The 12,900-nt window shown below is 42.4% G+C and overlaps 1 protein-coding gene across 4 annotated transcripts in view; it reads right to left on the bottom strand.

The window, feature by feature from the left end:
* The window catches only part of Sil1 (SIL1 nucleotide exchange factor), a 235,000-nt gene that overhangs the window by 51,214 nt on the left and 170,886 nt on the right, over positions 1-12,900 (bottom strand). For all 4 annotated transcript variants that reach the window (XM_021214585.1, XM_029547229.1, XM_029547228.1 and 1 more), the window contains 2 exons: positions 7,962-8,153; positions 2,212-2,333 (listed from right to left, as the gene is read on the bottom strand). In XM_021214585.1, the coding sequence (XP_021070244.1) occupies positions 2,212-2,333; positions 7,962-8,153 (314 nt within the window). The remainder of the gene's footprint in view (positions 1-2,211; positions 2,334-7,961; positions 8,154-12,900) is intronic.

Genomic DNA, 12,900 nt, shown 5'->3' on the forward strand with positions numbered 1-12,900 from the left:
GAGATCTGACGCCCTCTTCTGGTGTGTCTGAAGACAGCTACAGTGTACTTAGATATAATAATAAATAAATCTTTAAAAAAAAAAAAAAAAAAAAAGATAAGGTAATGATGATGTTGATGCCACCTTACTATGGGCAAGTGCTTGTTATGTTTTTATTTGCTATTCACCTTTATGAAATGCACTGGACACCTATTATTGTTCCCAGTTCAAAAGATTGCTCACAAGCCCACGATTCCAGGACGCTGTTTCTTGAATGCCCTTTGGCAAAGAGCTAGCTTATCTAATCACTGTGACTATACCTTTGATGCTTGAAGCAGTTAGGGAGGTGCAAAGCCAATACTTAGGACATCAAAAGTAAGTAATGCATATCAGACAACAGCACTGAAGCCAGCCTCTCTGCACAGAAATAGTCTTACTTGTGTCAAGCTTCTCTTTGAATAAAACACTGACATTTTCCTGGTGTTGGGAAGCCTGCTGCTGGCTTCCAAACGCTCTGGCGCCATACCATGCTGTCGCTGTAACAGCCCTTCAGGGAGCTATCAAAAACCCAGCTAGAACATTTGACTACAGTAGTGAGCTTGCCATCAAACACTAAATTGCAATATTTTATATTTATCTCTATTAAATTTAGTGAAGCCATATGAATGCTAACAGGGTCTTACACTAACATAGTCCTGTCATGGAGAGGCCACCATGAGACCACACACTGATGCAGCATCTGGGCTTTGGTTTGCTAAGAATGTCTAAATACATGTTTCTCAAATCAGAATCCCCTTTAACAAGGAAGTGCTATGAGGATGCTACTGTTTCTCCAAAATCTATTTTCAGAAGCAATGGCAAGAGATATGCAGGATATCACATTCATGCTGGAAGTAGTTTGGAATAAGACAAAGATTTCAAAATGGATGGATGAAGGGGGTGGAGTGTGAGTTCGTTCCTTTCTGGCTTGAGAAGCAACAGTGAACCTAAGTTCTCAAGTCTCTACAACCTTATGAGGGGAGACCCTGGACTGAAGCCATAGCTGTGTCCAGCGGCTGCGCAGGAGGAACTGGGCTTTCTGACAAAGCCTGGCTTTGGAAAGTGAGGCCACGGGACATAGAGTTGCCCTGGAGGTCGGAGCCTGATCTGTCTACAGAACTCCCACAGGACAATGAGTAAAGGCAGGCGTGATAAGGGCTTGCTTCCTTGCAGCCTCTTCCTTGGGACAACTATCCTTCATTTTGCTATGAAAAGAAAGGATCAGATCAAGGTTCTAATTATATAAACATAAGAATGAATAAACAAAGCCGGGCGTGGTGGCACACGCCTTTAATCCCAGCACTTGGGAGGCAGAGGCAGGTGGATTTCTGAGTTCGAGGCCAGCCTGGTCTACAGAGTAAGTTCCAGGACAGCCAGGACTACGCAGAGAAACCCTGTCTCGAAAAAAAACAAAAAACAAAAAACAAAAAGAATGAATAAACAAAGTCTTGTCAAACAAACTCTACAATGGCGTTTAGACTAGCCTTTCTCTAGCCTCATCTACACTATTTAGATAAGGCAACACTAATCGTCACCACCCATGAAGCAAGAATCAGAGTAACTGTTTCTATTGTAGAAACACAGATAGATAGTCTATGAGCAGATAGTTTTAAATGGATATAATGACAGTATAAAGATATCCTGACCTTTTCAAATGAGTAAAATTACTTGATACCTACATATTTTTTCCACATCCATTCTTTCAAGAAGCTGTCTACTGCTCATCTTGCCTGGTAAGTTTTCCAGTTTAAAACAGACTAACTGAAATGCTAAACACTCCATCCAGAGAATGCACCTCACTGCATGACTGATTCCAGCAACCAGGGGAAGCCACACCTCCCTCAGAAGGCCTTTCTTGGTCAGATTCATCACTTAGTCATTAGATGTGGCTTCACTGTCTAAAGGATCGACTCCTGTAGCTTATTCTCATTTCTCACTACTTACTACATGTGGTTGGTCCATTTATTCATTTTACTAAAATAGAAAATATGACCTAAGGGTCTGTTATTATAGAAATCACAGAATCACAGAACAGGAAAACATGGCTGAAAACGTCTATTGGAATGGAAACTGACTTAGCTCTAGCTTCACCAGTTCTATATTTACCAGTGACCAGAAGGGCAAGTATAACCTTTCCTTAAGCCAATTAAGGCAAATGATTCTAGCCAATGGCAATACATCCATGCTGCTCACCTGGAAAAGGCGGCCCCCAGCACAAAAGCAGCATACTCCTTCACCAGGGGTTCTGTGCTGTTGAGCCCATTGATCACCACTTGGAGGCCACCAAAGGACAGCAGGTCCTGAGCGTTATCCATCTGCAACAAAGGCATTGCTTAGTACAGAACAGCCTGGGGGTGGGGGTGGGGGTGGGGGTGGGGGAGCATTCTTCTGATAGCTGTACTTTAATGACTAGCAAAAACAAATGTAAGAGACCAGTGAAGAGCAGCAGTGACCTTCTGAGTAACTAGAAAGGTGCACTGAAACTGCCTAAGCTTTAATGGAATCTTACATTTGACAACTTCTCATTCATGCAACACCATTTCTAAGCACCTGCGTGGGAATCTGCGGGAACGGCACCTAGCTCTTGCTCATGCCAAACACGTCTCAGAAAATTCTGATGCTGCAATGAGTCACAAAGCTTACTCCAAACATGCAAGCTGTTAACACAAAGAATCTGGCATCATGGCACCACTAAACAGCACTACACGTCCCATGGATGTCCAAACACAATGGAAGCAGTGGAGGAAAAAAACCCAACTTTTAATTAGAAACTAGGGACTATAAAAAGGAGCCCTGCTGATGGGGCAGGTGCGGGGTGGCATGGCGTGGTATGGCGTGGTGTGACATGGTGTGGTGTGGGAGTGTGTGTAGTGGTGGGGGTATTGGGGGTGGGGTGTGCTACAAGAGTACTAGGAGAGAAGTAACAATATTATCTTCCATGTGGTAAGGTTGACTGAATCTGAGGACATTTATTTTAAAATCTGTACAAAAGTCAGTTTCCCAAAGGCTTTGGTCTAGGTCTGTTTTACTAACCATGGCTACATGCCAGCAGTGCTGAATATTTTTATCATCATATAACTGATAAGCTGAGTGACTTAAAACAATGAACTTAAGTGATTGTAAAAAGGTCTCATTACAATAAAATCAATACTAAATAATCACATTGATGTCTTATCCTAGTTTGAAATTACTAGTTGAGTTACTAAACCCTGAATTTGCATATATACATGAAAAGTCAGAATCTTACTATCACTGCCCCTCAAAGGTGACCTCTTGTCTTTCTGATGCACTGCACAGCAAATCAGGAAGTCTCCGAAGCAAGGGCCCAGCAGCGATGTAATTGGTGCCTACTTTTCTCCTAGAACTCAGAGCTGGTTCCTATCTGACTCTGTCCTTGCTTCAGCCTCCTGACTTGAAAGTAGGCTCTAAGAGAAAAATCAAGTGTAAAGCATAGAATCTGACCTTTCCATGCTTTTGGGTGGGCCTGGCCTATTTTTAGCACTTGGATGATCACTATCATACATTTTGACAGGACATCTACACAAGCAGGTTTTCCCATCCACTGTTTCAGTGACTAGAAGAGTGAAGAGCATAGTTAGGTGTTCAATGATTAACCCTTGAACTGAGGAATAAAAATTTAAACTATTCCCAAAATAAAACCCCACTGTGAATTAAAAAACAAACAAACAAACAATCTATAGTGTCGGTGCCAACCCATGGGCCCTGAGAAAGTATCATCCAGTATAAAGTCTAGCTGCCATGGATTGATTTTCCTGTCCCAACCTGCCCCTATGCAAGGGTGACTGCAGAGCCAAAGCCCAGACAATGAAGGAGATTTAGAATGGGGCACTTTGTGGAAACAACTTTCTTCCTCATATATTTGGCTTTAAAAACTTATCAATTCGTATCTTCTTTGTTCCAGGCTTCCAAGATACAAACTCATTTCTCAAAATTCCATCAGTCTGCACCTGGGATGGCCATTTACCGAAACCCAGCAGAGCAGCTTGCCTTTCTGCTGACCCCAAAGCAACAACGAAGCCTGGGTCTGTTCTAGATGCTACATTATCTACATGACAACAATTCCATGAGATATGAATCGTTGGTATTTCTGTAAACACTTTGGAGGTGTTGTGTCATTATTTGACTGGTAATAAGGAAGAAAAGCTTCTGATCCACTCACATACCAAAAGTTGGGTTCTCCCCAGAGCTACACAGAAGATGACAGGCTTAGAGCCAGAACCTTTCTCAGGCTGCCTCCTTCAGGATGGGACAGGAATATAGGAAGAGAAGTCATCAGGAAGGGGTGGAGGCAACTAGGCTAGCACTGGGAAAATTCAGAGCACTCCCAGATGGTGAGACAATGGGAGTCGGAGAAGGAGAGTTGGGGAAAGAATGGAGGAGACACCAGAGGAGAGGCAGATTCTCTACCCAGGGCAGATGGGCACACAGAGGCCTTCCTCATAAATAACTCACAAGCTGTTTCCTACACACAAGGTTTTGCTTTTCACATGTCCTGTTTTAATAATTAAAATATGGCTGCAAGGAATCCTTTGGCAGACCCAGTTCAGGTTCTTGAAGCCCCTGGCTCTTTAGGCCCCTCCCTATTCAGTGAACTTAAGAGTGGGAATCAACTGAAAGTCCTGCCTGGAAAAGTTCTATTTGCTTCAAAGTTAGCATTACATCACCCAGTTCTCCATCACAACTGGAAAGCAGGATGAGTTATGTATTCTGGAATCTCCCTGAGAAATCACAACTTACCAGGGCACATTAGCACACTTGCCCAAGTCAGTGGCCCAGAACACTGAGGAAGGCACTTTTGCCAATGGAGGGGGTTTGTCCTTAACCAATGGAATGGGTCTATGATGACCTCTGGCTGAGTCTAGTGATGCTCAGGAACTGTGCAAGTGGGATGGGATGCCACCATGAGGATGACGCTGCCAGATGGGACTGCAGGGGGAAATTTTGCTGTTGTTGGATATTGGTTATTTTAGCCTTTGTGTAACTCATCCCCTTATAGGCATGATAAGCTAGTGATTTTAGCCTTTCATGTGAACTAAAGCAAGACGCTTCAGAAAGATGAGAACTAAAGATCCACCCAAGTACATTAAAAACGAAAAACATAATAAAAGCTGTCAACAACAGAGCAGGCCTGAGCTGGCCAATAACCCCTAGAAGCCTTGACCCTTAGTCAGCTCTAACAGAAAGCTAGGTGGTGTCTTTTCACCTCGGAAAGGACTGGGAAGGGGAAAGGAAACTCATGTTCATTTTTTCACCTCGTAAGAGAGTCACAGCCTTGCTTTTTGGGGTCTGAACAGAGGAAGAGAATGAAGAGCCACCCTGTAACCCCTGCAGACAGCCCAGATGCACTCACCACAAAACCCCAAATGAAAAAAAAAAAAATATAGGCTTGTTTACGGAGAGCAAGAACACTGTGATGGGGTCGATGGGTTTTAGTCTGTGGGGTAAATATCTCAGACATCCGCTTGGTTATGACTGTACAGCCAGCCCACTGGGCCACCATTCCAACAGCTTCCTATCAGGGCTCTGTGCCCACCCAAGGTCCCCACGGCACTCAGATTCTCAATGCAACTGTTGGAGGGGCTGTTCTCGCCTCACCACTGCCACTGGCCTCCAGTCCTACTCTTTCCCATGGCCCCTGAGCTGTCATGGTCTCTTCCTTTCCTCTCAGATCCAGTTAAGAGTCTAGGCACGCTTCCACCTCCTGCCCTCCACTTTCTATAACATTCTCCTTTGCCATTTTTTATAATTTTATTACCTTTCAAACAATTATTTGTTAAATCTGCCCCTCTGCCTCTGCTAGAAAATAAGGTCCAATTTTGTTCATAAATGCACCCCAAGTGCCTGAATAGTGCCTGGGACCCAGCAGGCTCTCCATAGGGTCACTTGCTGAAGAAAACGTTGACTAAATGAATACCTTGCCTTAGTTGTTCTTTACCTCTATCTTTTAATCTTCATGCAAAAGGCACCAGTGTTCTATGAGAAGTACACTGGTGAGAAGTCTAAAAGCTTAGAATTTAGGATTAGACTGAACTTTTTACAAATCCTAGCTCTCATTCAGCAGCTGATTGGTCCTCAATAATCACACCATCTCCTTGAACTCCACTGTCCTTAATTAAAAAATGGGAGCTTGTAATTCCCCCTCTGACCCACTGAAGCCCAGGAATGTGAGACCATCCTTGATAAAATAGTGAGACTTCAACTCAAAACAAACAAACAAACAAACAAACAAAATAAGACTAATAATGGTACTCCTCAGGGTACTTATGGAATTGATATATACAAAGCACTTGAAGCAGTAGATCATCTAGAGTGCTCAGTATTAGTATTAGGTATTTGAATGGTTATTTTCTCATTTCAAAACTCAGGGCTAAGGGGACAATCACAAACAGCAAAAGGATATCCCCAGCTTTACCTCTGGCTCCCATGTCTGCTTGTCTGAGCTCCAGTCACTCCAATCTTGTCCAGGCCTTCAACCTTACCAACTCACCTCTACCCTAGAGTCTGCATGCACATAACTTACTCTGCATGGAAGGTTCTAATACAAGGACTGGTACATTTTTCTAAAGTTCCTAACAATAAGTAAACTTTCTCTGAGTTTCTTTTATTTTTTTCTTTGTTTTTTGTTTCTGAGACAGGGTCTCTCTGTGCATCCCTGGTTGTTCAGGAGCTCACTAGGTAGACCAGTCTGGCCTCAAATTTACAGAGTTCTCCCTGCCTTCCAAGTACAGGGATTAAAGGCATGTGCCACCATGTCCAGCCTCAAATTAAAGTAAGTAAATATATACAACAATTTTACTATTTTTTGAGAATTTCACACATATATAACATACTTTGACCATACTAATCCCATTTTCTTCCACTAATTACTCTGAAATTCACCCCCAACCCCTTCTAATTCCATGTTCTTAAAAAAAAATGCCTACTGAGTCTAATTTGTGCCGCCCATGTGTGCATGGATGTGGGGCCATCCACTGCAGCATGGTCCGTCCACCAGGGCACACACCTATAAAGACAACTTCCTCTCCCCCCCTCAGCAGCCATGACTCTCAGGAGCTTCTCAGCTGGGGGTGGGGCCTGTGAGCTCCTCTCCTGTCTTGTCACCACAGCCCCTGTGGGCTCATGAGTAAGAACAGAGTCATGCTATGTTCAGAGGACACTGTCACTCCTGCACACTCTGTCTTTTGGCTCTCATGGTAATTTTGTTCTCTTTTCCACACTGTTCCCTGGCCGCTGTGGGGCAGGTGAGTGGAACTCAGGTGATACAAAGGGGAAATGGGAGGAAAATTTAAGCAGTAAATACTCTGACTTTGTAAACATGCTCTGTTATAACTATTTAACTGTACCACTATAGCATGAAAATAACCATAAATACATCAAAAAATGAGAGTAACTATCACCATACAACCTTATATACTAACATAGACATTATACCAGATATTGCCCATGGGCAACGCTGCCATCGCCTCCTTAAGAGTTTCTCTTCTTCATCTAACCAACTCCTACTCCTTCCTGAACATTCAGTCTAAGAGCGCATCCTAGAAGCATCTTTATTGATTCTTACTAGTCAGCTAGTTCTAAGCTGCCCTGTGATACATCCCCTATTACATGCCCCTATTGTGGTTTTAAAGTAGCTCACTGTTTGTTAATTTGCTCAGTTGTTCATATTTGCTTCCCCTTCCAGACAGTAAGTAACAAGATTATGGTAACTTTGTCTTAGTGTTAAAACAAAACAGATTCAAGCAAAAGGTGGGTTGTTGTGCTCTCTTAAGAACAGCTCTAACTGCCCTATGGCCTACATTAAATGTCTGTGCCATGGCAAAGAGGTAAAATCACTGACATTGTTTTCTCAGGGTTTAGAGCAGGAGCTTATGTTTGGAGCTGTTGATTAAAAGGTTGGATTTGCAGGCAAGGGAATACAATACCTGATGGACATAGTACTCGAGATCAAAGAGTGCAGCAACCTTCTCTTCTAGGCTGGAGCTGGAGCTGTTGAACTTGTTTATCAGCCGAACCATAATCTGCATGTCAGTCTCAAGGACAACATTCAGCTCATCAAATTCCTTCTTCAGCTCCTCAATGGGGCGGAAGAGCTGCTTCACTGTGGCCTGTCTTGCCTAAAGAGAACAACAAAGACATGATCAATCCCAGGGGCTGGAGGCATTTCACCAAGACCCATATAGTGTGCCGTGGGTGCCTGTCCTCACAGAACTGCAGTTCCAAGACCAGGGATCTAATCTGCTGGGATACAAACACCAACACTTTCCAAGAGACTCAGAGAAAAAGCCACCAGAGTCGGCCCACACAGGGCTCTGCGCAGAAAACACACAAAGGCCTCTCGCAGGCACACTCATTCAAGTTTGGGAGAATCGAGTCTTCTCGGTGCAACCACTGAGCTCAGGGAAAGCAAGCTAAGTCGCTTTTCAACCAGGACAGCTAGAATAGAAGGTAAGAGGAGCCACACCATGGCTCTCTGTCTTCCATAGTCAGGATACCCTGGCCTTGCACTGCCTGATGGGAAACCTGGATGAAGGAAACTGGGAAAGAGCTTTCAGAACAAGAGCAACTGGGGATGAAAATGAAATCACTGTCATTACTGTCACTCCAACCACAGGCGTACAGTCTGTTCAGCTGTTTGAAATGGCTAAATTACTGTATGTACTATACTCAAATCTCAAACAATTTTCTCCCAGTCCTCCCTACCCCACACACACATATAAAAATCTTTAAAATGAAGTTACGTTGGAGGTGAATAAAAGACTTTAATTGGGTATTTTATACATGTGGCACTCTACTTTCTTCCCAATTTTAGTGGATAGTGCTTATAAAGGGAGTCTGAAAGGTTGCAGTGGTTTATGTACAAGAAAAATTAAAAGGCATGGGTATTTATAAAAAGCAGGATGATGAGCAGTTGTCAGCTCCAAATTATTCATCTATTACCTATGGTTTTTCTCCCTGGTATAAGTATTCTATAGAAACACCAACCAAAGGTATGAATCACCCTCTTTTTAAAAAGATGCTCCAGCAAAGTTATCACATCTAGGAGGTACCACACTTCTTCTTGGACTAAAACCCCATGAAATGCTCTTGCAAGTCTCAGGTAGAGGGGTCTGGATGGTGAACAAAGAGGTCTGGAAAGGCTAAGTCACTTCTTAGAGCCAGGGAACAATAGAAACGACAAACACGTGACCTCTCAGGAGGATCTCTGTGAGTTCAAGGTCAGCCTGGTCTACATAGTGAGTTCCAAGACAGCCAGAGCTACATAGTAAGACCTTGTCTTGGAAAAAAAACCAAGTGGCTTCTGCCTCACAAAGATGAAGGTTCCTGGTTCTCAAGAAGGCCTGTTAAAGGAAAAGAAAACAACAACAACAACAACAACAACAACAACAACAACAAAAGGAAGAAAATGTAGTCTGAATAACTATAAGCTCATGGAAATTTATAAAAATAGGGTAAAAATATCATATACTCTTTACCCAGCTTTCCCCAACAGTGACATCTTATATAATGATAATATAACATCAATAGCAAGAAAGGACACAGGTGCACTCGACCTTGTAATACAATATAAAACTCACATGGTACCACCTTTTACATGTACAGATTTGCATGTATACTGAGTGTGTATATGTATTGTTCTATACAGCTTTATCCAGGTTATAGATTTATGTGGCCACCAGTGCAATCAAATCCCAGAGCTCTTCTGCTCCTTCTGAGGAACCCCCTGTTCAAGCTCTTTATAGCTACATTTTGTGCGCCCACTGAGTCCCATCCTGAAGCCCTGATAACCACTGGGTTCTTTTTCCAGCTCTATAATTCTGACATTTGGGAATGTTATATAAATGGAACCACACAGATTGGCTTTTTTAAGATTGGCATTTTCTTCACTAAGCACAATGCCCTTGAGAGCTAACCCAGTCACTGCAGACATCAAGTGTTCCTTCCGTTCTCTCTCTTTGCTGATGAGTACTTCATCACATCTGGGCAGTAATCATTTACCTGCTTAAGAACATCCAAGCTGTTTCTAGGTTTTGGCTGTTAGGATAACAATCACTGGCTTATACAGTAAATATATGTTGTTTCATTAAATCTGTCAAACTGTTTCCCAGAGAGTATATACCATTTTACATTCCCATAAACTATGTATAAAACATCCCAATTTAAGTATATCTCCACCAGTATTTAGTGCTATCATTATTTTTTATCTCCTTGCAAATATTTACTAATATCTCTTTATAGATTTAAGTTGCATTTCTATAATGGCTAATGATGCTAAACAGGTTTTCATGGCATATCTGCCTTCCACATAGTCTCTTTGGCAAAATGTTTCCTTTCTCTTCTCACTTTCTAAGTAGGTTAGTTTTAAACTCTTGGAACTTTGAAGGTTGTTTACATATGTAGATAAAAGCCCTGTGTTTGACTGAGTATATAATTCAGTGGTAGGCTGGGAGCTTGAACAGACTTGAGCAGACAGGCAAAGCTCTAGGGTCAAGCCACAACCACACAGTCCTTCCTCTGCAGGGGTTTCACATTTCAACTACCACAATAGACTAACCGCAACCATCCTAAGCATTAATTTTTAGGGCTGAGGATGTAGTTTAGATGGTAGGGTGCTTGCCCAGCATGCACGGGGCCCTGGGTTTGATTCCCAGCACCACATAAACTAGATATGGTAGCATATACTTGCAGTCCTAGGATTCAGGAAGTATAGACAGGAGGATCAAAGTTCAAAGTCATCCCCAGCTACGGTTTGAGCTTGAGGCCAACTGAGATACATGAGACCCTGTCTCAAAAATAAAACTTAGGGTTAGAGAATGGCTCAGCTATAAAGAGTGTACACTGGTGGGATGTGGTAGAGCTTTTATGGCTCTGTTCAGAAGGCAGAGGCAGGGGATCTCTGTGAATTCAAGCCAGCCTAGGCTACATAGTAAGACATTGTCTCAATAGGATTGCATACTGCACCCCATCAAGTGGCTCCCAAGTGCCCCACACCTCCACACAAGACACAGACACACAGACCCACACAGACAGATCCCCCATCACACAATGAAGCACTATATTCTCTGTTAGCTTTGGCAATAAGATCGAAAATGAACACAACACACACAAAGCAAAAGGAGATGCTGACAGTGCTCTCTGATGTGGTGCAGTTTCTTCTGAACACAGATTAGTAAAGTAAGCCAGGCCTGTTGGCACAGCGCTGCAATCTCAGGGACTTGGGAGGCTAAGGAAGGTCAATCTTAAATTCAAGGAGAGCCTTGACTATGGATTAAATTAAAAGATTAACCTGGGCAACTTCTTGAGAGCCTTTTCAAAATTAGCAATGAAGCCAGAGTGGTGGCCCATTCCAGCTCTTGGGAGACTGAGGCCCAGAATAGGAGTTGATAGGCTACCTGGGCTACGTAGTGTGTTCTGTACCAGCCTGGATGAAGTGAGGCTCTAGATCAAGTAAGTAACATTCACAAAGCTTTAAGAGGGCTAGACTGAGGCTAGCAAGATGATTCAGTGGATAAAGGCCCTTGTCACCAAGTCTGATGACTCGAGTTCAGTCCTCAGAGCCCAAGGAACCTACAGGAGAGAAAGAAAACCAACTTCCAGTCTAAGTCAGCTGCCTGCTGACGTATGCACACACGTGTGTGTGCACATACATACTCACTCTAAATCAGTGGTTCTCGCCCTTCCTAATGCTACAACCCTTAAATAAGATCTCCTCATGTTGTGGTGACCTGATCCCCAACAATAAAATTATTTTGTTGCTACTTAACTGTAATTTTGCTGCTGTTATGAATCACAACATAAATCCCTGATGTGCAGAATATCTGATAATCAACCCCTGTGAAAGGGTCATTAGAAACCCCCAAAAGGGCCATGTCCCACAGGTACAGAGCTGCTGCACTAAATAAATGTATCTTACAAATTTAAGGAGGGTTGAAGATGTAGCTCAGTGGTACACGCAAGGCGCTAGGTCTGATCTCTAGTACTGAAATCAAGTTAATAAGACAAATTCATAAAGTGATAGAAAGAATAAGTGATACTAGCAAAACCCTTCATGTCAGAGAAACTCAGGTGCCACATTACTGAACGCTCGCTAGGTAAAATCCTAGAAGCTGATCCCCACTTAGAAAGGGTGAGCCTCTGCCAAGGCAGGAGGGAGCGGTGGTTGCTCTATGCCAGGCTCTACGATACAGAGTCAGGCAGGGAGAGTGGGGGCTGCTCACTCTGCTCTTTGGTAAGGGTTTTGTTTTTGTTTTTGTTTTGTTTTTTTTTTTTTAATCAAGAAATGAAAACATTAATTTTCAATGTTTTGGGTATTTTAAATTACAGTACTAAGTAAATACTGGTATTGCTACATTTTCATTTCTGTATACATTTATAACACAGGAATGCCCTGTATTCAATTCCCAGTACCATATAATTGTACTAGCCCATTACTGTAACTCCAGATCTCAGGAGGCACAAACAGGAGGATCAGGAATTCAGTTGGTGACAGAGTCTGAGGACAGACTGACCTTGTCTCAAAAAAAAAAAATTTTTTTTTTATTTACCTATAATCATTGTTCATCAACTCTTAACTTTCAGTATAGATCCTATATTTGTCTTCTTGGCTTTATACCTAAATATTTCACTTTTGAGAGAATATAAATGAAATTTGTTTTATTTCAATTTCCATATATTCATAACTAGTACACAGAAATACAGCTGAATTTGTGTTTTTTATATCCTGAGGCCTAGCTGAATTCACTAGTTCTAAAAAGGTATTTTGTTTATTAGGTGTTCTCTGAGATTTATACGTAGATAATCTATGTCATCTGGAGATAAGGAAAGTTGGGGTTATTTTTTGTTGGTTTGTTTTGTTTTCCTTCT

Source organism: Mus pahari, chromosome 15 (assembly GCF_900095145.1).
Source record: "Mus pahari chromosome 15, PAHARI_EIJ_v1.1, whole genome shotgun sequence".
NCBI lineage: Eukaryota > Metazoa > Chordata > Mammalia > Rodentia > Muridae > Mus > Mus pahari.